Genomic DNA, 25,871 nt, shown 5'->3' on the forward strand with positions numbered 1-25,871 from the left:
AACCCTAAGCCCGAACACTAAACCCTAAACCCGAAATCATAAAAAAACACGCGACTTGTAAAAAAAATATGAAATCCTTAATTTTGTGCTAATTTGGTAATTATATAATTTTAAGGGGTAAATATGAAAGTTGATTTTTCCAAAAAGAAATATAACAAGCAACCAGTAGGGATACGTTTAGCATGACTCTTTTTTAAACTATCCATTGGGATACTAAGAAATCGTTAAAAGTTGGAATCCTTAATTGATGGGATATGAAAAACTTTCCATCTTTTCCAATCTTTAGCTGACCAAATACATTTGTAATTTCCATTCATTTTCTTTAGTTTATATTGTTTATGTTTATGAATCCAACACCTTAACACGTGTACCAATAAATACAAGACGCATGCATCATGCATTCATGACTTCTTGGGGTGGGGTGGGGTGGGTGGTTGGGGGTTTAGTATAATGTAGTCGTAGATAAAGACTCTACTATTCATTGCCTTTGTAACCTACTCAACCTATACGCCCTCATAAAGTCATATTCTTGTGTTATTTTTCCCATAAATTGATGTTGCATGTTAATATAGCTTAGCTTGTAGCTACTATACATTATTATCAAAAACTTTTTATTATTTTCAAAAACTTTAATACAAACCACATTTTGACGTGTAACCCTTTTCACAAACTGTGTAATTGCCTTCGCCATATACGAAGATTACACGCCTTAACTTTCCTCCCCCGACATACTCATCATAGATTTTGACCATTATAATCATTTATATTATAATATATCTTATTATATATTAGTCTGGTAATTGTTGATGAGCCATATTACCTATAATTAACTAATAAAGGGTTTCCCCTTGGGTGTATATATAGAGAGATAAATATTAACTATATATCCTAAAGGGGAACTCGACCAAGATGACAAACATGTCAACTATCTCATACTCTGTTGCGTTTACTATTTTCCATGCTCTAGCAGGTTTATAGGTTTAATATATATATATATATATCTTGTTTTATATTACTTACATGAAGAACTGATCAACAGTAACATTTTTCACAAACTGTGTAATTGCATTAGCCATATACGAAGATTACAAGCTTTAACTTTCCTCCCCTGACATCCTCATCATAGATTTGGACCTAGAATTCCTCATGATTATGCTTCTTATATCAAAGTTTCACAAATAGTTGGTCCATATGAACTTTTTAATTTAACAATAACGGAATGGCTTTTAGCCTAGTGATATCAAGATGTAATAAAAAACTTAACAATATACATTCTAATAACTTAAAACTCTTATAATGGTATCTATTTTAGTCTTGTTATGACCTTTGTTTGATCATATTAACATGATTACGACTCACTGTTATATGAATAACCAATTTAAGTTTGATCACCTCCCAATCGAAGTTCAATAATCAGATTAACTTATGGGAGTTTGTTACTATCATTGGATAGTAAAAACTAATTTGTTGGAATTTGGTCAATTTAAAGGCAATTTAGCTAGATGTTAAAAACACTTTTAAGTTTTAATGGTGATTATGAACCAACCTGACCAATTAGTTAATGCTTAAAACAACATTTATATTAAAAATCTCTTTGTTAATTTTTGAAGTTATATTCACAAATTTTCATACAATACAGCCCATTTGATTCTAAATTTGTAAAAATGTACACAAAAAACATTGACCATGGCTAGTTTTATATAATTTTTACTAGTTAAAAATATAGACGTACGCCGTGTAATCACATTTTATAGTTCTAAGCATAAAAGTTATTCCTAAACTCGACCTAAACACTTACATGCAATTATCTTTCTTATTTGAAAACCAAATTAATCAACCCTAACATAAGAAACATCAATTATAGTGATGTAAACCAATGGATGCCCCAAATTGGTCCCAAGGACATATACTACCATATCCATGTCTCCAAAACCCATTTAAACATGAAGAGAACCTAGAGCTTAAAACCCAAGAACATATATACTACTAGTAGAAAGATCAAAGAAGATCACCTTTTCAAGTGCTTAAGAATAGTCAGCATTCTATTTAGCAACACCCATAAACTTCAAATACCCTCTTATGGGTATGACACCCTAAAGAGGGAACACTGCCACATGTTGTTTAACCACAATTGTGGTACCCAAAATTGGGTACCAGCGCCTGATGAAATGTACGTATTTGAGTTGGAAATTCTAGTGGTTTGTGGGCCCTCAGTATATCATGCCTAATCATCAATAACCTTTTGTAAATTATTTGTAAAAAATGGGTTAAAGAGTATTTAAGAGGAGTGATACCTTGGTTCAAGGTGTTTTGTGATAGTTTAGAGTGTAAATGACATGACCGTGTATTATTAGTGGAAAATAACTATAACACAAGATAAATATCAGGGCCCGTCGTTGGATAGTTATTTTTAATTATTTTAATGTCTTCTTATTTATTTTGTAAATATGTAAACCTTTTGTTTTGATTCTGGTACCGTAAGAAATGTTACAAACACCGAGCGAGATCGTGTTGACTCGCCGCCATTACGTTCGGAATGACCGACCATAATACCGTAACAAACGTAACCGTCTTCAAAGAAATTCGATTAATCCACTGCCGTAACAGTCGGGTTTTATCGCACATACCAACCGAATGCATGTCAATACACCATTACAACTCAACGGGTACAAAATTGTTGGAAATCTTGTATTAATAATCAACAGAAATAAACGAAAATAAACGAAACAATCAACACAGTAACCGGGCTTGTGTTTAACACAATTCCCTTAAACAGATTCTCGGTCTGTTCCCAGGGTACTCCGGTTCGAAACAGAATCGGTGCTCTGCCAGACTCGGACACTTGCCTGAAATGAAGTCGGAAATAATATCGTTGCTGCAATAGGAAGAAGATGAAGTGTGTTGTGAATTTTGGTGTGTTTACAAATGAAGACTGGTCCTGTTTATACAACCATACAAAAGCCATACAATTACACTAAGCAATCAATATTTGTTAATGACCATTAAATAATAATATCAAATAATGGCCATTAGTGCAGATTATAAAACTGCAAATCATAATCATTCTCTTAATGATTATTAATTATATTGACTAGACCAGTTTTGAATTTCAAAAATAAATTCAAAAAATCATCTCACGCGGGCTCGGGTTTTCGAAGTTGCATTCGTGTCCGCGTGACGTGCGGGCACGCACGAGTTCGATGAATTTCTAGTCCAGAAACCCAAATTTGCACCCCCCCTGCGCGCGCGTAGTACTTGTGGTAAAACATGTCACAAAGAATTCAAATGGGTGTAAGGATTCCACCTTATAAACCATTCATCCTTTTGTTCCCAAACCGATGTGGGACAAACCATTACCACATCCTTCATTCACACTTAAAACTTCCAACAATCCCCCACATGAATGGAGGTCGAAACAACAACATTATTCCGATTAGATTTCAACAGTTGAATCTTGCATACAATAGGTAGGTATTATCATTTGAACCTTTGCTTATGAAGCATACTTAGCCCACTGGCTCTGAGTAGACAGTGATGTCTTTGAACTCGTCTACCGTTTGTGTAGACGAAAATACACTTCACACAAGACTCTCCCTGACAAAGTCAAGTCATCATAGTTATGTTCGTTATGGTCATGAACATGTGCTTGGTTCTGCAAGAGCTATTAAGTGTTGTGCCCAACAACACCCTTCGAAGCGACCCCACTTCTCTCTCACATAGGTGATTCACCATGTATGACTACCTTGGTCGAATCATTAAAAACCATATGCTTAGCCTCACACTTGTCACTTTTAGGAATGGACTAGGAAGGTTACCTTGCCATGTGGTAAACTCCCTCTTAAAAATTGTAGGGTTATCCCCCCCACCCCCCACAGTGACCGCACTAATTCATACAAGTAGGTTTTCCTATTGAACTCAACTCTTGGGATCTCCAGTCTGTTGAGTTAGGTTTCCTTCGCATGAACTTTAATTTTTCAAGGGCTTCAGTCCCATTCCCATGGACGACTTCTGAACTAACTCTCTACTTAGGCCTTTTGTTAGCGGATCTGCAATATTATCCTTTGACTTCACGTAGTCAACAGTGATAATTCCAGTAGATATTAGTTGTCATACCGTATTATGTCGACGTCTAATATGTCTATTCTTACCATTATACATTGTGCTATGAGCTCTGCCAATTACCGATTGGCTATCACAATGTATACAGATGGCCGATGCCGGCTTAGGCCATCTTGGTATATCCTCAACAAATTGATGTAACCATTCTGCCTCTTCGCCCGCTTTATCTAGGGCGATGAATTCTGATTCCATCGTGGATCTAGCTATAACTGTTTGTTTAGACGATTTCCACGATATAGCAGCACCTCCAAGCGTGAATACATACCCACTTGTTGCTCTGGAATCATTCGTGTCAGATATCCAATTTGCATCACAATGTCCTTCGACAACTGCAGGATATCTGTTATAATGTAACCCGTATTCTCTAGTGTATCTTAGGTACCGAAGCAACCAAATCACACAGTTCCAATGACTTGAACTTGGGTTGCTTGTGTATCTACTTAGCTTGCTCACAGAATATGCTAAGTCGGGTCTAGTGCAACTCATAAGATACATCAAGCTGCCAATAATTCTTGAGTATTCCAACTGGTTAACGGGTTCACCTCTATTCTTAGCTAGATGTTGACTCGTGTCAATGGGAGTTCTAGCTACATTAGAGTCATTAGCATTAAACTTCGCAAGAATTTTGCTCACGTAATGTGATTGACTTAAAACAAGTCCATTATGGGTTCGTATGATTTTAACTCCCAAAATCACATCCGTCAAACCCATGTCCTTCATGTTAAATCTTGCTTTTAGCATGTTCTTTGTGGACATTATGATTTTGTCATCACTTCCAGCAATGAGCATATCATCTACGTATAAACACAAAATGACATATCCATCATATGTGTCTTTCACGTATACACATTTGTCACATTCATTGATTTTGAACCCAACATCAAGCATGACATGATCAAACTTTTGGTGGCATTGTTTAGGAACTTGTTTCAATCCATACAAGGATTTCACAAGTTTACATACTTTCTTTTCTTGCCCAACGGCTATGAAGCCTTCGGGTTGTTCCATGTAAATCTCTTCATCTAGATTTCCATTCAAGAAAGCCGTTTTTACATCCATTTGGTGAACTTCCAAGTTTCTAATGGCGGTAATGGCAAGCACCAACCTTATAGATGTTATTCGCGTAACCGGAGAATATGTATCAAAGTAATCTAAACCTTCTCGTTGTTTATATCCTTTGATCACCAACCTTGCCTTATACTTATCAATGGTGCCATCAGGTTTCATCTTCTTCTTGAAGATCCATCGATATCCTAGTGGTTTACACCATTGAGGAAGATCCACTAGTTCCCAAGTATGATTTTGTAAAATAGAATCTATCTCACATTTAATGGCCTCCCTCCACTAAGATCCTTCAGCGGAATTCACCGCTTGTTGATACGTTTGAGGTTCCTCTTCTACCATGTAGGTAAGGAAATCAGGGCCAAAGGTTTTTTCAGTCCTTTGCCGTTTATTTTTTCTGATTTCAACCTCCTCTATCTCAGATTGTTCCCGAGGTTCATCTCAAGTACTTTCGTTTTGAATACTTTCCTCAACCGGTCTAGAATAGCTCGGTTTTCCTTTATCCAAACATGAGAACTTATATTCAAACCATGATGAATCCTTTGATTCTATTATAGTGCCATTGTTTATTCCGGGATTCTTGGAATCATGCACAAGAAATCGATATGCACCACCGGGAAGGGTATATCCTATAAATACACAATCCACGGTTTTGGGTCCTATTAGTAGGCGTTTTGGTGGAGTCACCACTACCTTGGCTAGGCACCCCCACACTTGCAAGTATTTATATGGTGGTTTAATTCTCGTCCACAACTCATATGGAGTTAAATCTTTCTTCTTATTCGGTATCATGTTTAAGATATAATTAGCCGATAAGATTGCTTCCCCCCCACATGTCCGGGCTTACCCCAGAACTTATCATCATGGCATTCATCATTTCTTTCAAGGTTCGGTTCTTACGTTCCGCTATGCCATTTGATTGAGGGGAGTAAGGAGGCGTGACTTCATGTATGATTCCTTCTTTTTCACACAAGTCAATAAAAGGTGAAACATATTCACCTCCTCGGTCACTCCTCACTCTTTTAATTTTTCGATTTAGTTGATTCTCAACTTCGGCTTTATATAAGATAAACTTATCAATAGCCTCGTCCTTACTCATAAGTAAGTAAACATAGCAATATCTTGTACTATCATCAATGAACGCTGTGAAGTACTTGTTCCCACCACGAGTAGGAATTGCTTTTAGATTACACACATCAGTGTGAATCATCTCGAGGGGTTCGGTAAATCGTTCAATCTTTTTGAAAGACGATCTCGTTTGTTTTGCTTCGACGCAAGTTTCACATTTATTATTTGAGTCGATATCGAATGTTGGTATGCATTTAAGTTTAATCAAATGTCAAATGGAATTAAAATTAACATGACCTAGTCTACCATGCCAAACATTAGAAAACTCAAGCATATAAGCAGAACTAGTAGCATTCTCATTCATATTGTTAAACACGGTTACATTCAACTTGAACATACCATTAAGGGCATAGCCCTTACCAACATACACACCATTTTTGGTCAACACGACCTTATCACACTCAATCACCATTTTGAACCCAAACTTGTTCAACTGCCACCCCGACACAAGATTCTTACGAATTTCGGGAACATACAACACATTTGACAAAGTAAGTTTCTTTCCCGAAGTCATCTTCAAAACCACATTCCCCTCACCTTTGACTTCGGCCGTAGCGGAGTTTCCCATAAACATCTTTTCTCCATTAGTCACCTCTTTGAAAGTGCTAAAGAGACCTTTGTCAAAACACACATGACGGGTAGCCCCCTTATCAACCCACCAATATTTGTTATTTTGCCCAACCAAGTTAACTTCGGTGACCATAATCGAGAGGTCCGTGACCACCGCAACAAGGTTCTCAACCTCACGAACCATGTTAACTTGTCGAGCATTTTCTTTCTTCGGAAGCTTGCACTCATTGGCCCTATGGCCTTGCTTTCCACAATTGTAGCAAGTTCCTTGGAACTTCTTTTTTTTCCCAACTCCCCCCTTAGGACCAAGGTTGAAGCCTTTCCCATGATTTTTCTTTCCACCATTTTTACCCTTTGAAGATTGGCCATGTTCAACAACATTGGCCTTTGTTGTTCCGGGACCGTCAATTCTTTTTAGAGCAATTTTATTGTCTTCTTCAATACGAAGACGAACAACAAGATCTTCAATGGTCATCTCCTTTCGCTTATGCTTGAGATAGTTCTTGAAATCGACCCAACTTGGTGGTAGCTTTTCGATGATACAAGCAACTTGGAATGTCTCACTAAGAGACATCCCTTCCGCATGAATATCATGAAGAACAACTTGTAAATATTGGACTTGACTCATAACAGTTTTTGAGTCTATCAGTTTAAAGTCCAAGAATTTAGCCACCACAAATTTCTTAGTACCCGGCATCTTCGGTTTTGTATTTGCGGTCCAATGACTCCCATTATTCTTTGGCAGTCTTGGCCTTACAATACACATTATAAAGTGCATCAACCATGCCATTCAAGACATAGTTCCGGCACAAGAAATCCGAATGATTCCAAGCGTGAACCGCGCTCACCAACAGCGCATCCGTTGCCCCTTCATCAACATGAGGAACGGTTTCAGGCAAGAACCTCGCGAGGTTCAAAGTGGTCAAATAAAAGAACATCTTTTGTTGCTACTGTTTGAAATTCACACCGGTGAACTTCTCCGGTTTCTCAGCATGAGACGTGACTGCACTCGACAGCGGAGCAACCAAACCGGTTGTGACAGCAACAGCGGTAGTCACGATGGCAGAAACAACAGCGTTCATGGGTTGGGATTCCATTCTGAAACGAAAATACAAGAATAATAATAAGTAATCTGTTTAAGTTTGTTGGAAATCTTGTATTAATAATCAACAGAAATAAACGAAACAATCAACACAGTAACCGGGCTTGTGTTTAACACAATTCCCTTAAACAGATTCTCGGTCTGTTCCCAGGGTACTCCAGTTCGAAACAGAATCGGTGCTCTGCCGAACTCGGACACTTGCCTGAAACGAAGTCGGAAATAATATCGTTGCTGCAATAGGAAGACTGGTCCTGTTTATATAGCCATACAAAAGCCATAATGGCCATTAGTGCAGATTATAAAACTGCAAATCATAATCATTCTCTTAATGATTATTGCATTCGTGTCCCGCGGACATGCACGAGTTCGATGAATTTCTAGTCCAGAAACCCAAATTTGCCCCCCTGCGCGCGCGTAGAACTTGTGGTAAAACATGTCACAAAGAATTCAAATGGGTGTAAGGATTCCACCTTATAAACCATTCATCCTTTTGTTCCTAAACCTATGTGGGACAAACCATTACCACTTCCTTCATTTACACTTAGGGTATGTTTGGCAAAACTAGCTGATAGCTGAAGGTTGGAAGCTGAAAGCTGGAAGCTGGTAGCTGTTAGCTGTAGCTTTTTAAAGTGTTTGGCAGAGTAGCAGAAGCTTTTAATAAAACTAGTTGGGTGCCCGCGTGATGCTGCAGAATGGGCGCACAACCTAACATCAACCGCATAATCAGTGTCGGTACATGATTCACCTAATGACGGTGCATACATAACCTGAATGTAGACGTGTGATTCATGGAAAAGCAGTAAGCTTGTAAATGATGTCGAAAATCAAGGAACAAAGCTAAAATATACAATAATTTCAAATAGATAATTTTTTAAACCAACATATTTTGATATGAATCCCTTTCTGAACATGCACTGTTCTAATTTGAAACATGTTCTGACCTAATCCCTTTCGACTCAAAAGCGTACCGACACGAATTGAACTAATTTAATCCTTTTTGTATCGACTCGTTCTGACCTTAATTTGGTCTTACACATGACTCAAGTTCATCTTACTCAACTCCTAATTTGGTCTTACACATGACTCGAGCTCACCTGACTCGACTTTTTACCGATCCTAACCGATAATCACGTAGTATGCTCATTTTTTAAAGGTAAAGAAGTATAATAATATCATACTCAGATTAAAGAGAATAAAATTCTCGTTTTTATGATGTAATTTGTTTAAAAAATAATTAACGTATGAAAAAGTTATGGCTCCTAAAAAAGTCGTGGGGTAGTTAGTTTTGAATAGGGGTTGATTGTGTAACTTTTATATAAATTAACAAAAGTTGATATAAATTCAAGTACCAAACATGTAAATTCAAATGTAAAAGCTTGCAGCTAGCTTTTTCCCAAACGCTACCAATACTAGCGTTCAAACATGGAGCTTTTTCTACCAATCTAAAAGCTTAAAGCTACTTCAAACAAACAAAGTTTTTTATTAAATATGAGTTTTTTCTTAAAATCTTAAAGCTTGAAACTTTTAAAAGCTTCTAAAAGCTCTTTGCCAAACATATCTTAAAACTTCCAACTACTAAACCTAGTTAAATATAAATAACTAAGGTGGTGTTTGTTTTTCTTCAAAAGCACTTTTCCACATCTTTTGTCTGCACTGAGAAGAGGGCGCGCAGACATTGGGCTTTGCAGTGCGTTTGTTTTTCGGAAGACCTTTCATTAAAAAACATCTGCACGTCCTCTTTTCCTAGAAGTGATGGACCATTAACTTCTAACCTCTTCTATCCTTCTTTCTTTTACATCAGACACTTAAACCTCTAACCCTAGTCTCTTCTTCCCCCTCCAACCATCAACCTCTCTTCCTCCATAACCACTGCCACCCGCACCTCCCGAACCACCGCCACCGCGCCGGTCACGCCACCGCCGCTGTCCCAACCGTCATCACGCCACCACCGCTCCTTCTCTCTCCATCTCCAACCCTAACTTCCGCCTCCGCCTCCGCCTCCACTCTTCCACCGCTGCCGCCTCCACTCCTCCACCGCTGGCGCCTCCATTCCTCCACCACCGCTCTCTCTCTCTCTCCCTCTCATTATGTTAGATGTGATCGTAACAGATTCTATTAAGATAGGTGAATTCGGTTAGCTGATTGACGGTACCAGTTGTTGGTTTGTTGAATTGAAGAAGATGGGACTATTGATTAAGGGTATTATTGGAAGATCTGATGAAATCTGGCTTTATTATTGATTTATTTCCATTGTTTTGGTGATTAATCTGTGAAAAAGTTTTCATTGTATTGTTAATGATGATGATATAGGAGCAAGTAGATCTCATTGTATTGTTAATGATGATGATATAGGAGCAAGTAGATCAAGGAGTAATACTTTTTGAAAAAGTCTCCATGATTTGCTCATTGCCATCCATTAATTATAATAAATTTTAGTTTATTTTAGGTAGACATTACAAAACAAACAGTCTTCTTCTTACAGACTGCAGATATTTGGTCCACCTCTTCTGTTGCAGATGCCTGCAGATATGGTCCGCAGACTGCAGATGTTTTACCTCTGAAAAAACAAACAGCACCTAAATGTTTAGAAAAAAGGAACCATAGATGACGTAACACACCATCATGTTGCTTGTAGAAAGTCCCAACAAAAAAAGCCAGGAGGGAGTTATTCTTTCACCAATAATATTAATAATAATATTATTGATTTCAAAAACCGTCTTCTAGTTTTCACCGATCGGAGATCCATACGGCATCCAGATCTTCTTCCCGATGAGTCTCAGGTACATTTTGATTTTTATTTGATCTCTTTTATATTATATATAAACACGAATTACTTGTTTTGGTTGCTATATATTGTTGGATTCTCACTTCTCAGACCGAAATTTGATGACAAATTGAATACTTTTCTGAACGATCTCAATTTTGCAGTTATTACAAATTACGCAATTATAATTTGTTTGTCAAATTGAAAAATTTTTATGTTATGGTTTCAAAATTGGTTTGGTCCAATGCATTTCTGTGCTGTACATTACAATCCTTGTTGTACAACTCGCTAGTTGGGCGGTGGGGTACTCAATAGCAATTAAATCGGATTGGATTTTTTATATATACACTTTTGAAAAATTAAATATTAATGTTCACATAAATACTTTAAACATAACATAACAAATCCATGAGAAAATCAACGTGTGATTGTCTTTCAATAATAAAAAAAAGTACAAAAAGGCCCGATTTTTGACGGATTTGAGCCGATTTTTGACTGAGTTTGACCAACTACCGACTAATATCATTGATTAGTAAAACGTCAATACGAAACTCCCCGACTACCGACAAGTCTCCGATTAATAACGATTTTTGCAACACTGTTTACAATGTTTGGAGTTCAAATTGTTTCCATTTGCGGGAAATAGATCTTTGATAGATGTCTTTGTGTGCTGCTGATTTGTTTTTATATTGTAGAATTAGATAGATTTATTAATCATTATTAGCTGCTTGATTGTGATCTGACTTTAACGAAAATGCATTTTGAATTTTTGATTTGGTTAACATATGTTTATTTGTTTTGTACTTCTTGTTAACTTTCAGTAAGATTGAGAATCAGAATGACATATATTCAGAAAGGGAAAGTTTTGAACTTTCAGGGCCCACACATCTGACTAGCATTGACTGGTAATGCCTTTTGCCTTCTGTATATTAATAGATCATTGTTCAAATCATGATACAGTTTTTACCATTTGCATAGCCTTTTTTGGTATGCTATGCATGTTGCTAATAAAAAAATGTTGTTTTCCATCTGTTTCGTTGTTAGTCATGTTTTTATCTATGAGTCTATAACGGGTCAAATTGGTAACATAACAAAACTAAGCCATCAACGAAGCGGATTGGTCACCACAGTGTACTTTTAATGCATACAACTTCCTAAACTTCAAGAAAACAGATTATTATTGTAATAACATAGTTTTACCTTTAACGGAATAGCCGACGTAATTGAACCGAAATAACCGAACCCAATAATAATCTGACGATTTGGCTTTATGTTTTTTTAAAAAACTGATTTTCGGTTTCGACCGAAAACTGAAAAACCGAACCCAATGAAACACTGGTGGTTTGGTTTTATGTGTTTTTTTAGATCGGTTTTTGTTTTTTGTCAACCAATTAACCAGAAACACAAAAAACCGAATCGAACCAAATTAATCAAAAACACAAAAAACCGAATCGAACCAAATTAACCAAACCGTAACCGTAATAACCGATTTTAAGTAAATTATAAGAAATTTGTGTAGCCCAAAAGTTTCATCCCAAATGTGTAGTTCTTTTATCAATTAATTTTCAATTTACAAAAAAGTTACCGCTTGAAGTTTCCAGTCCAAATGATTATATTTGTTTTTTCCCCGGATCAGAGTTTTCAAGCCTAAAGGGTAAAACCGAAACTGAATGGTTTTGAAAAACCCAAAAACCATATATATTTGGTTTGAGCCCAAAAACGACTCATGCACACTCAGTAACTTATTTCGACCCTCAGAAAGTTTTCATTTTGACATGTTTATGAACCCACCATAATTTACAGATTTTAAACAAATCAAAGTAGTCTAAATTTCAAATGACAATAGGACCAATCCAGACCACCGAAGGTCCGTTGCAGCATGTTTGGTTCAAGGGGTATACATCTTAGAGCGGGACCGCCAAGAAAACCGCCAAGCATCAGAAGCACTTGCTCCTCCATGGTGGAACTTCTTCCAGTTTGACTTACATAGTCAACTCATAGACGACGCCGATTCATGTATCTTCGGTGCTATCTACAAATCCAAGCACCCGCCTTCACAACACACCCCATCTTATGTCATTGCTTTCCGTGGCACATTGATAAGAGGCAATGCATTCACTCGGGACCTAGAACTCGACATCCACATTATTAAAAATGGGCTGCATCAAACTACACGGTTTGAGATCGCGATGCAAGCTGTTAAAAACCTGGTTGCAAGTCAAACATCAAATTCAAAGTCAAACATTTGGTTGACAGGTCATTCGTTAGGATCGGCCATGGCATTACTTGCAGGAAAAAGAATGGCAAAAACCGGGATCTTTTTAGACTCGTATCTTTTTAACCCACCGTTTTTCTCCGCACCGCTTGAAAATATTAAAGACCCGAATATCAAACACGGGATCCGGATCGCTAGCAGTTTTCTCACTGCGGGACTTGCTGTTGCTGCAAAGCTCAAGAATGCAAACCAGCAACGAAACATGGCGGAAGATTCGTTTCTTGCATTGGCTGGGTGGGTCCCGTGTTTATGCGTGAACCCGATGGATCATATTTGTTCGGAGTATATCGGGTATTTTGAACACCGGAAAAAGATGGATGAGATTGGAGCGGGCGGGATTGAACGCTTGGCAACACAGCATTCGATTTCGGGTGTTTTCTTGAGTGCAATTGGGAAAGAATCTCATGAACCGCTGCATCTTCTTCCTTCTGCGAATTTGACCGTTAATTTGACTCCTGCAGTTGACTTTAAGGATGCTCATGGACTTCATCAATGGTGGAGGTGTGATCAGCATTTGGAGACTAGAGTCTATAGTTGACCGGATGGTTAAAATTGCTACATTTGTGTTGACTTCTTTGTCTTTTTGACTTCTGAGGTCAAACATTGTTAAGCTTTAGTAATTAAAAGTCTGATTATTTGTTTGACTTTGTAACTACTTATCGCTATTTGTACGGTTGTTAGGAGCTTAGGATCATTAACAGGTTTCATGTTAAATGAAATGATTTATTGAAACTCGAAAATCCGATTGCTTAAATAACCATCATATATGAAGATAACATTGTTTAAATTTCTTCATTCTAGCAAATTATAAGTTCTTTTACATTTTTAGGAGACATTGGCATGGTGTGGTTATATTATATCTTTGTAAAAATGGCACTTTGATGACAAGCAAATTAGTTATTTTAATTTTGTCTTGTGACCTAGGGAGTAACTGTAACATGTTCTAATCAAGCTAAATATTTCAGCATGTGTAGATTGAAGCACACACAAAATACTAAAACTGAATTTGGCAGGAAAACAAACATATAATTAATTTAAAAAAGAGTAAAAGAAAAACTAATGGAAAGCAAAGGAAAAACAACCTTACAAACATTATGCAAATAAGAGCATCCACAACTCGTGCGCTAGCAGTGAATATAAACGGCTATGGCTTCATAGATATTGGAATTGTGAAAAAGTCTTTAACCACAAGTTCTAGAAATCTAAACTCGTTCGCTTTCTTTCGAGTTCTTATCAAATCTTGATTTATTCGAATACAATTTTGAACCTACAAACACACTCACTAATACGACTTCTAAACCTACACATTTTTTCTCAATCTCATGTTGATGTCACTACGCCTAAGCTCCTTTAAATATAATTGTAGTTGTGGCTTTTCATTAATAGTTAGTCAAATCCTTACTTGAGAGTGGTAAGAATCCTAAAAAATATATTATGAAATTAGTAATACATATGTTAAAATAACGTGTACAAACTAGTTAATGGGCTCAAATCGGTTCAGGTTATAAACCAGACCAGCTTAGTCAACGACTCGTTAAAACCAGATTGTCCCAAACCGGTTTTGCTTGTGTAAAAATCAAACCTATACGCATGGGTTTGGGTCGGGCTGAAACCGGTTCGGGCACAAAACCAATCCCTTCAAACCTGTTCTTTTATTAAACACAAAACGAAACAAAAATAACTCGTCGGCTTATAAACCAGTTTACCGGTCCGTAACCCTTTATTTTTAGCACTTACAAATAAAACCGGGTCTCTGTATAACATAGTTGGGTTAGGTTATAAGAAGCCCGTTTAAAGGCCATTGCAAATTTGCCAAATGTTGGTTCGGTGGCGTCTCACGATTCATTAATCATACACGCTAATGAAATACACACAATCAAATCAACTTCTTCATGTTGAATCTGGAGCACAAGTATCTCCGTTGATCTCATTTAAACCCTAGGTAGGTATGCTGACAGATGAATAAACTCCAAAGTTTGTGATTTAATTTCTTTTAACAATCATGAAATTCGACTTCGTTTCGGTTCTAATTGCTCTAATTTGCAGTTAATTTTACGCAAACAGATGGATTTCGAGTTTTTTAATGACGCAGTACAGGATGATTACGCCTTTGGAGCTGAAGATATTAATAATGTCAGTATCTGTTATGTTTGATTCAGTTTTTTTGTTATATTGATAACTAGAATTTGATATAATTACTTGTTCAACTTCAAAATTGGTATAATTGCTATAGGAATCCGTCAATACAAATGGTTATATTATATGCATGCTAGATCAGTACATCAACTTTGGCTTTTGAAACCATGGAATCATCAGCACAAATCGATAATGTGATTAAGAACAGTTGTTTGAGAAAACCGAGTCGTTTTGTTTATTACCTGTCACTGACCTAAGTTAAACTTGCAGACATAGGTTAAGCTTAAATTTTACAATTACAAACTCTAATTAAGATCAAAATGATTTTCATGATTCGTGATAATCTGTTTTTGTTGTAGGTTACATGACGATAGATTTAGAAACCAAGGTTCTTTCTTTAACATATGTTTAAACTTATATACATTATGTTCTTTGTATTTATAACTGTTTTGATATTTCATAATAATCCAAAATGACTTAAAATTCCTTCATTTAGTCGGATTAACAAATTCAAATTGAGTTGTTTGTCACAGATAGGAAAAAATACAAATGATAATTAATAGTGCCCCCCCCCAAAAAAAAAAAAACTTACATTGCTGATATCGGTGCTTCATCAATAGTGGTTCTATTCATAATTCTAATCAAATCTTATCGCAGTGAAATGCATTAGTTGGGATCGTATATGAATTACCATGATGGGAAAACTTTTTATTTTTATCATATGAGGTAATTATTGCAGATAAATGTAAAAATAAGAAACCATATTCTAAAGAATTTCAGTCAACACTTAAATCATTGTTGAACATAATTTTAATGTCGGTCACAATTTAAATCAGAAGTTGCACCAATTATAAAGATGTCGCGATAGGCATAAGAGTTGACTTATGTTTTTATACATAATAGTGTAAATAAATAGCACGTTACACATGACATGTTGCTAAACTAACACATGACACATATGAATCTGAAATGTGTTCCTTTAGTTCGCTTTGACCAGTCAATATTTCAGAGTCAACTAGGCTAACACATATTTTCACCTTTTAGTATCACCCATTCAGGTTAACTTGTGGACTTACATCAACTCTCACAAACTAAATTGTATCTTTTAAGTTAGAAACGAAGCCAATGAGACTAACGAAAAAAACAATTGTAAAAATGTAGGAACAAGTAGTGTTTGAGGGTGATGAAGGTCAAAGATGTGGGATTTGCATGGATGTTGTTGTTGATAGAGGCGTCTTGGATTGCTGTCAGCACTGGTATAGTTTCTCATACTAAACCATTGATCTTTTTCGTTGATATATCATCATTGTATATAATTGTTGACATTGCTGTTTTATTTCAGGTTCTGTTTTACATGTATCGACAACTGGGCAAGTATCACGAACCTATGTCCACTTTGCCAGAATGAGTTTCAAACAATCACTTGTGTTCCTGTGAGTTGTGCACTCTCTGTGTTTGTAATTATTGGCGTGCATTTTTTTTACAAATATTTTGGTTCTAAAAGAATCCTCAAATTTGATTGTAATGAAGGTTTATGATACTATCGGTGGCATCCAGCCTGATGATGGTTCATCATATTTAAGGTACTCCTTTTTCATTGGTTAATTTAGAACCACTTATTGGACTGGTGATTTTGATATGCATAAACAAGTGGTTTAGGTTTGCAGCAGTATCTAACTTTTCCTCTCAAACACAGTAATGATGACAATGATGAAGTTTGGAGTGTTGAAGGGAATAATAACACTCTTTCTTTTCCATCCTACTATATTGATGAAAATGTAAGTTTTATTATAACAAAGATGTGTTGATTATACAGTAATTTGCAAGTTAAACATAGCAAACATCCAAAAATATTAGCCAAGCTGATTGAAGTTTCTTATTTGATGCTTGTTTGACATTTTATAAAGAAGCCGATTCTTTTATTTATGTTGATATTGTCTATAATACTGTTATGATGTAGGCGGTTAGTTGCTTGGAAGGAGATAACTGCAAAATTCGAGGCCAGTCAGTAAATATTGAAGAAGATCCAGATCTCGATACTTCAATTGCTTGTGATTCATGTGATTTGTGGTATAGTTTTTAATTCTAAATTGATCATATTTGTTTGTACATATGAAATATCATTTTTCACTTTACAATATCCTTTCTTGAAATAGGTATCATGCAATATGTGTTGGATTTGATACTGATGCGAATTGTGAGAATTCATGGTTGTGCCCAAGGTACTGTTAACAAGCTTTGTATGAGATATGTTTCTATTTGAATATCAAATTAAAACATCATTAATATGTTGTTTACACAGGTGTATAGTTGATGAGACATCAAAACAATCAGAACCAGGGCCAATGAACCAATATGAGCATTTAGCAGGGTCCACTTTTCCTATGAACGTGTCGGTATCTGTTGCTGATGCAGGAGAGACAGCTGTTGGTGTCTCAAATATTAATGGGAATCAACAGACCAATCAAACCATGTTGTCAAGTACATATACAAGCATGGATATGGAAATTGGTATGATCATATAATATTTTGGGACATGTTGTCTATATTTTGTTGTTGTGGCTAAAGATTCCGTTGGTTGTATTGCCTGAGATGAAGAAACGAGTCAAATGTTTTTGTCAGCTTCAAATGTTTGTGAAGATATTTCCAAATCAGAAAAACAGTTAGATGATGTTATCAAGAAACCTAAGATAGAGGCAGTGGAGCTAGATGTCTGTTTACCTCAAGGAGGGACCTCTACGTTTGTTTCAGAAACAAGTGAACCAAGTGCCCCTGATGGATTAAGAAGTTCAGAGTTGTATGACAAGAACAGCAATAACATGCCTGGTAAATATGCATACCTGCTTCTTTATCCATGCTATGTTTGCGGCATTGAGCGTCTATCCTAATATTAGCAGGCATTGATAACTAAAGTCTAGAGGTGTCAAGATTGGACCCATTTATTCTCAAATAGGCCGGGTTCAGGCTATTTTTATATCTAATGTGTAAAATTTTAAATGTTTATACGAGAAGGGATTAGACGGGTTGAAAATCTCTCAGTGTATTTCTCATGCATAAAACCTCCTAAATAGTTTTTAATTAAATTTCTCACGCAAAAGTAGCAATAACTTGTCTGATAAATACATTTCTGTTATCGTATATGACACTCTAGTTCATAGAAAAATTATAAATTTTGGGCAAAAAGTGTTTTGTAATATGCTTATGGCTTCAATTTTTATGATTACCTAGAGAAAAGCGAAACAAGTGGAGAAGTGAAAAAGAAGAAAGTTTCTAAAGTGTGTAGGCAACCAGGTATGAACTCCTTCCAGGCTCCTTTTCCTGAAAGAGCATTATTAGGAACACTTGTTCCTTAACGGGCCTTTGGCTTTCAAATAATTCATCAGTCAGCTGTTCCTTACTTTACCTCTTAATTACTTTTAGCTAACAAAAATCCTGACAAGACGGACAAAGCTAGTGGAGTCACAGCCACAGGTGCAAAGAGAAAGCAAAGAGACCACAGGTTATTTTTCTCGCCTGCTACTTCTTTAATTTCCTACTTATATGACAAGGGGATTTTAGTGGCCATAATGGAGAATGTCTATTTGAACTTGAGGTTTTCATAATTAGTCTCTGCCCAAAGGGAAATAAATTGGTGATGGAATAAATAATTGTGAAGATACCTTAATGGATACTACAATCTGGAGACATATTTTGTTCTATTGCTAAGGCATGCATTTTTAGCATTAGTATTGTATATCCGTATAACAAAACACTATGGTGTATCATAACATGCCCTACACATGTTTACATCCCCTTTGATTTAGTATTGCGTTCCAATGTAGATAAATATGCAAGTTCCACCTTTTTACCTGGAAATGGGTTCATTCGGTTATATTTTACCCTAACGACTCAAATGGGTGACTTTTAAAACCATAGCTAAATATGGAATAGGCTGAATAGTTTGACATTTACCCAAAGTGTAGCTTATGACACATTAAATCACTTCCTTTTGAAAACAAAAGATTAGTATTTTCAATAATATAGTTATAATATTATTATATACTCATAACTAATTGTAAAATTCATGAAAAAGGGACACCGAATGTTTTTTACATTAGCATCAAAATTCAAATATTGATGGTTATGGCAATCTTTGTGGCTCTTTTGTGTATTTTTTTCTTCTATCTGATATGCTATTTGATAATACCTTTTGAAGTGTTGCGGAATGTGAAATCAAAACAAAGATGCAGAATAGTACACCTTCGAAGATTGTTAAAACCGACCAAAGTCGAGTTGCTCGATCTATAAATGAAGCCAATGGTTCTGGAGGTAGAATTGTGAAAAAGCGAAAGGCTGAGACGGATATAAGGGATATAGTTCAAGGAACATACCACACGCGAGTTGGATCTGAAGAAACCTCATCTGGGCTGAGGATAAAAAAGATTATGAGGTCAAGTCAAAATAAAGAATCTTTAGTGGAAGTTCAAAATTTAAGGAAAGAAATTAGAGATGCAATACGTAACAGATCATCTAAAGAGGTTGGAAATAACCTCTTTGATCCAAAGCTTTTGGCTGCATTCAGAACTGCTTTGACTGGTCAAACACCTGAAACAAAAAGACCACCACCATTAGATGTGAAAGCAAAGAAGGCCTTGCTACAGAAGGGAACTGTACGTGAGAATCTAACCAAGAAAATTTACGGGATTGGTGGAAAACGGAAACGAGCATGGACCCGTGATTGTGAGATTGAGTTTTGGAAGCACCGGTGCTCAAAAGTATCAAAACCTGAAAAAATTGAAACTTTAAAATCTGTTCTTGATCTACTAAGAAAGGGTCCCGAGGTCACGGAAATCAAAAAAGAAAATAACGTAGAGGCCCCTAATTTAATTCTCTCAAGATTGTATGTTGCAGATACATCTGTTTTTCCAAGAAAAGCTGATATTAAACCACTTTCCTCCCTAACCGATAAAACCCCAGAAATAACTGGTTCCTTGATTGATAGTAAGGAGACCAAGGCTGCTATTCCATGCAAAAAGGGTGAACTTGCTACTAGGAAAGTAAACCCTAATAAAAGCTTGGAGCGATCATCCAGATCTACTGGTGGGTCCCCTATGAATGCCCAGAAGGAAACGGGTAGTGGATCCGGTGATATTAAAGTTGATAAAAAGAAATGGGCTTTGGAGGTGCTTGCTCGAAAGACTGCTGTTTCCGGAAGCAATTCTTCACAGGGACAGGATAATGCGGTGCTTAAAGGGAATTATCCTCTACTGGTATGCCAAGATTTTGTTATCGCTTCTTGCAGATAACTTTGAATTTAGGGGTGTTAACTGTGTCGGGCTGGCCGGTTGACAGGTTGCAGATTGAAATGTTCGGGCTGAACACAGCCCGTATTTTTATGTGTCAAAAATATTAGCCCTAACCCGCACCCACTTAAATTGTTTAACCCAAACACAACCAGTCTAACCCATTTATCTAAACATGTCAAACGGGTTGCGGGTAACAACCGCGTTGGGAACGTGTTATGCGAGTTGCTGGATTGTAAAAAAATGGGTTAAACGGGTCATACATGGGTTAGTGGGTCAGCCTGTTTAACAACACAGGCTGGCGGGTCGACCTGATCTAAACGGGTTAAGCAGGTCCACCCAAATACAACCTGTTAAATTATACAGATAAACCTGAACACACCTCGGTTTTTAAACGGGTTAGGTATGTCAACACAAAACCTGATTACATTCATGTCGGTTGGGGTGACCCTTTGACACTTTTTGTGTCTATTCTTTTTGGATTCTATTAAATATATAATTAAAATATATAAGATTATAAAAACTGTTAACGATTTAGAAGGCTTTAAGCTTTTTGGATTCTATAAAATATATAATTAACCTTGATAGCCTTTTTGTTCAGTTTGACCTAGGCAAACCGCTTCAAGTGCTCTACATTTTTGCTAAGATGGCTCTACTCTAAAGTGGCCAATTTGTTTGTTTGGACAGGCTAAACTACCAGCGGATATGCGACCAAGTTTGGCAGCTAGTCGCCATAATAAAATCCCAATTTCAGTTAGGCAGGTAATATGTGTTTTCAATGTGCATATATATAGAATGTCGGAAATAACCTCACAAATTGTTTTATAGGCTCAACTTTACCGTCTCACAGAGCATTTTCTGAAAAAAACAAACATGCCGGTCACTCGGCCATCTGCAGAAATAGAGTTGGCTGTTGCAGATGCCATTAACATTGAAAAGGCAGTTGCCGATAGATCAAATAGTAAATTAGTATATGTCAATTTGTGTTCCCAAGAGTTATTACATAGATCAGATACTGTGGATTCTACTACTGGCTCAGACTCGGAACCTAATACAGACCCAAAAACTGCAACCAATGATGATCATCCTACTAGTTCTGATGTGGATGTTGATGAAGCACTTAGAAATGTTGGTCTTTTGTCTGATTCTCCTCCAGATAGTCCACGCCAGCATGAAACTGAGGATACAAATGAAGATGGTCCTGATAATGTGTTTGAAATGGTTTCACAACCTGAGCTTGATATATATGGAGATTTTGAGTATGATTTGGAGGATGATGAGTTTATCGGTGCTAGTGCAGTTACAACCTCTAAGGCTGTTCAACAAGATGACATGAAGATAAAAATGGTTTTTTCTACACTTGACTTTGATAAGTCAAATAGTGGTTGGCGTCTTGAGGATCATGAAAAACCAGTTGAAGAGGAAAATGCAAATGAAGATGGTAAAAAGGAGAAAAGTTCAATAAATGTAGGAGGTGAAGATGAATGTGAAGAATTATATGGTCCTGATAAAGAACCTCTTATTAAGAAGTATCCTGAAATAAAGCTGCCTGATTTAGTAACTGAAAATAATAACATAGAAGTAAAAGGTGAACCAGACCTAGCATCCAAGGCATGTGATCCACCTAATGGAAAGCCTCTCGACAAGGTAGAAACGAAGGAGAAAGCTCACGTTGACAAGAAGCAGCAGTCTGACAAGCGCAGTTCTGTGTTCAAGAAGGTTAGTATTACATTTGCTCATTGTTAGATACATCAAAATAGGTGGGTTGGGAAATGGGTCTAAAGGGATTCGGGTGGAAGCAATTAAGTTGGATTGGCTCCAACACACTTTGTTGTCCGTTACTTAGTTACATAATTTTATATAAATAGCAAATGCATTAATTATGATTATAGAAACAATATGTTTTTAAAATTTACGAGATTTAGGAGGTTGTATATACTTTGCGAAACTTGAACCCATTCGATTCGTTTCCTTTTTGTCTAGTATTTTTTTAATCCCATTTGATCCAATACAACCCAAAAAAAACCCATTTATACCCAAATGGGTCAAAGTTGTCACCTATATTCATTGTGGTACTTCGTTCCATAATGAGTCCCTTGACATTTTTTTGAAGGAGGTAGTGTTACTTGGATACGATAATAGTGTTTGTTACAAAAATGTACAACTCAATATAAGCCTGCAAGTCACTCCGTTACAACATGGGTATTTATTGGGGTTACATAGCATGATGATCTTACAATAGTTAAAAGACCAAAATACAACAAAATAAGAACAATCAAACCTATTTTGATGGAAAACCTAATTAGATCCGGCTGATTCGAATGACTAGATGTATACTCAGATGTAGTTATCAAGTCAGACCTTGTTGCAGCGCAACTTGTCATCTGTTACGGTTCCATCTCAAAAGATTTACTTCAATAGTTATATGTTAATTCTATAGGGGGTAAAAAGGGCAAAGTCTACAAAAGGTTAGGAGTATTAATATAAATAGTAATGAAACGTAATAGAGGTCAGGAATTGAGTTGTTAGTTTGTTAGGCTCCTGCATGTGCAGTGAGAGAGGGCATGTCCCTGGAACCTTCTATGTAATTTCCTTTTAGTTTCATCATCATCATCATCCATCTATAATAAAATCTTTCCCCTGTTTACCTTTATTTTCCATATTCTATTTCACAATCAATTAAAGATATAACCGTTTCCTATCATCATCACCATTCACCAAGGCTTTAATTGCCACTTTCACCACTGCCTAGAAACAATCTCACAACTCTCATAAGTTTGCTCTAATCGCCTCTAGAGTCTGTACGGATTCGTCCACATACATCAGTATGTATGAGTTCTAGTAAATTAGCAGCCATTTCACTTTGTCCCATGAAGGGTTGTTTTGTTATCTTGCCGAGCAAATATGATTCACAAAGTTTCATATAATTCGTTATCAGATGAATCTAACACACTACCATTATGGATCTTCACAGTCTATTTCTCATTATGGATCTATTTGTTTTTTTGCCAAGCCTAGGTGTCACTTCTGACCCTATTTGTTCCACACTGATTACTTGTGTAATTTAACATATGTACTAGGGATTGATCATTCCATGTTGTAAAACATAGCAAGCAACATTAGTGAGTTTTATAGCAAGCATCTTTAGTAAGGTTATCGGTGGCTGCTTGTTCTACCACTTTAGGTTCGTATGACATTGACACTTAAATTGATGTGTTGCATTGTAGCACAGAATCCAACAATATTATATTAGGGTGATGCTTGGCTCTAAGTTGATATGTGAGTTTGTAAAAGGCATTTTGGAGTTTTTGTTTGATCTCTGGGTTAAAGTAGTAAGCGTCCGGTTAATCCTCCTGAATTCCTGATGCAGTTGGTCTCTCTATCTTACGATCTCCGTTTCAAGAAAATCCACATTTGACATTTAGATTGTTAAATTAAAGAATTTACAACCAAAAATCTCATAGAATTTATTATATTCATGCAAAGAAAAGTCAGTTATTATACACGTAGTATAAAATTAATATTCTGAAGACAGTTTATATAAGCAATCAGGTGATTAGCATTCATTGATTAACATTCTTTCAAATAAGATAACATTGCTTAAAATTGTTGATTTTTGCAAAATATGGGTTCTTTTACGCTTTTAGCAAGATACGATCTATTTGGAATGTTTGTGGCTGTATCATTATAAAACAATGGCACACTATGACAACAAATTAGTAATTCTCATATTTTCATGGTTCTAGTTAAGCTTATTATGGAATTATTTGCAGGTTGAAGCATACATAAAAGAGCACATCAGACCGTTGTGCAAGAGTGGGGTGATCACAGTAGAACAGTACAGATGGGCTGTTGCAAAAACAACCGACAAAATCATGAAGTACCATTCCAAAGATACTAGTGCCAATTTCCTCATTAAGGAAGGGGAAAAGGTTAAGAAACTTGCTGAACAGTATGTAGAATCTGCTCAAAATCTAGAAAATAGCAAACAAAAGGCATAAGAGTTTTTTCGAATTGTTTATATCGTTAAGTCATGCTAAAGAAGTAGCCGAGGCCACCCAAAAGCCGTATTCAGGTTTTGGAATTTTTGAAGGATGCATATGATAAAATATCATTGAGCTGATGAAAAGGTCAAATTGCGTTTGTAAAAGATTTCCGAAGAATGCATGAGTACGCCTTTAGGAAGCCGGAGAAATATAGGAGAGTGGACTTATATTTTGTGAAATAGTTAAAAATATGTTACATTTTCTACGGCGACATTCTCAAACATGAATATATCAATTTCATAAAGCAACTGTGTAACTTGTTACTGAGAAATATGCATTCCTTGACTTTCTAAGAAGTCAAAGAATTTTAGGGGGCAGATGGTCAAGCTGACCACAAATTTCCAACTCCCATAACCCCTTCACTAACATATAAACTTAGCAACACAGGGTTTTATTTTGATAGTTTAGGGGCTAGAAGCACCCAAAACAATAATTTTTTACAAATCTTTTCATCAGCTTCACATCAGATTGTACATTTTTTTACAATTAATTTCTATAAATCAAATTACCATTATAATATATTGTTATTTTTTATTTTTTTATATATATAAATAGTATAACATAATTTAAATTTGAAATCTAAAATTAAATAATAGAAATAAAACATTACATAATAAAAGTAGAACGCGCATAATAAAAACTGAAACATTTTGTACATAAAAATAAAACTTTACATAAATAAAATAATATATATAAACTAAACGGTTGATTACTTCCAACGGTAACTGTTATTTGTCCGGCCTGAATCCTTCTTGTCCCGACATTGAGTAATTAATAAGGTTAAAAAATTATACATTTTTTTGTTTTAACCGTTTGAAAACGGTAATATATTAAAATATATAATATCTTTTTTGAAACCTTTGTTTAATTAAAGGGTGAATTAATCTTTTTTAATTGCGCCCACCACTTTGTTCGGACTAGGTTTGAAATCCCGGAACATAATAAATCAGACTCCCCCCCGGGGGTCGCCAAGAGCAAATCTTCCAGCGATGTGCCTTTGGAGGTGCTTTAAGTTTGTTGTATATGTACCTTGTACGAAAGTAAAAGGTAGAATGTGTGTTCTTAGTTAGAATCACATGTCGATACAACATGTGCCACAAAATGTAATGTGCCTAAGAGGAACTTGTATAATATATATTTGGGAACTTTTATAATATATATTTGATGCATTCAAACACTTGCAATAGCAAAGTTCACAATAAAATATAGAACCAAATTCGTTTTCTGTGTTTTGGACATTTAACCGTTTCAGTCCAAGGAGGCAAAACCTTGCAATATTAAACAGAAATAGGGAGTGTGATCTTCAAACCATTTCCGTCCAAGGAAGCCAAGATCCGTCGAGCTCAGATTGGTTTGTAAACGAGTTGAGCCGAGCTAGCTTAACTTG

The 25,871-nt window shown here is 36.1% G+C and overlaps 3 protein-coding genes across 3 annotated transcripts; 2 read left to right on the forward strand and 1 right to left on the reverse strand.

Moving 5' to 3' along the window:
• Nucleotides 1-6,785: 6,785 nt before the first annotated feature.
• Nucleotides 6,786-7,576, reverse strand: LOC143585546 (uncharacterized; the record flags this gene model as incomplete). The annotated part of the gene is made up of 2 exons (XM_077067305.1): nucleotides 7,334-7,576; nucleotides 6,786-7,231 (listed from the first exon to the last, which is right to left on the reverse strand). Coding segments are annotated over exons 1-2 (689 nt in total), but the record flags the coding sequence as incomplete, so codon positions are not given.
• A 3,167-nt stretch (nucleotides 7,577-10,743) lies between these two features.
• On the forward strand, nucleotides 10,744-13,732 carry LOC143585545 (GDSL esterase/lipase At4g10955-like). Its single transcript, XM_077067304.1, has 3 exons — nucleotides 10,744-10,761; nucleotides 11,567-11,650; nucleotides 12,592-13,732. The coding sequence occupies exons 1-3, from the start codon at nucleotides 10,751-10,753 to the stop codon at nucleotides 13,556-13,558; spliced, it is 1,062 nt and encodes a 353-aa protein (XP_076923419.1). The 5' UTR covers nucleotides 10,744-10,750; the 3' UTR covers nucleotides 13,559-13,732.
• Nucleotides 13,733-14,893: 1,161 nt separating this feature from the next.
• LOC143585541 (uncharacterized protein At4g10930-like) lies at nucleotides 14,894-24,634 on the forward strand. The gene is made up of 16 exons (XM_077067301.1): nucleotides 14,894-14,962; nucleotides 15,067-15,153; nucleotides 16,318-16,412; nucleotides 16,499-16,589; nucleotides 16,687-16,739; nucleotides 16,853-16,934; nucleotides 17,117-17,226; nucleotides 17,313-17,378; nucleotides 17,459-17,667; nucleotides 17,749-17,982; nucleotides 18,385-18,447; nucleotides 18,577-18,655; nucleotides 19,352-20,405; nucleotides 21,126-21,200; nucleotides 21,267-22,157; nucleotides 24,212-24,634. The coding sequence occupies exons 2-16, from the start codon at nucleotides 15,085-15,087 to the stop codon at nucleotides 24,437-24,439; spliced, it is 3,399 nt and encodes a 1,132-aa protein (XP_076923416.1). The 5' UTR covers nucleotides 14,894-14,962; nucleotides 15,067-15,084; the 3' UTR covers nucleotides 24,440-24,634.
• Nucleotides 24,635-25,871: the final 1,237 nt, after the last annotated feature.

This window comes from Bidens hawaiensis, unplaced genomic scaffold (genome assembly GCF_021521415.1).
Source record: "Bidens hawaiensis isolate Kalapana, Puna unplaced genomic scaffold, B.hawaiensis_p1.1 tig00033879_1, whole genome shotgun sequence".
Taxonomy (NCBI): Eukaryota; Viridiplantae; Streptophyta; class Magnoliopsida; order Asterales; family Asteraceae; genus Bidens; species Bidens hawaiensis.

What these genes read in the sequence shown, in the direction of transcription:
- LOC143585541 (XM_077067301.1), top strand. Translation starts at nt 15,085, where the DNA reads ATGGATTTCGAGTTTTTTAATGACGCAGTACAGGATGATTACGCCTTT. An exon ending in AAACAATCACTTGTGTTCCT is followed by an intron (nt 16,590 to 16,686) that starts GTGAGTTGTGCA and finishes ATTGTAATGAAG; the next exon opens with GTTTATGATACTATCGGTGG. An exon ending in CCTACTATATTGATGAAAAT is followed by an intron (nt 16,935 to 17,116) that starts GTAAGTTTTATT and finishes GTTATGATGTAG; the next exon opens with GCGGTTAGTTGCTTGGAAGG.
- LOC143585545 (XM_077067304.1), top strand. An exon ending in CATCTGACTAGCATTGACTG is followed by an intron (nt 11,651 to 12,591) that starts GTAATGCCTTTT and finishes AAATGACAATAG; the next exon opens with GACCAATCCAGACCACCGAA.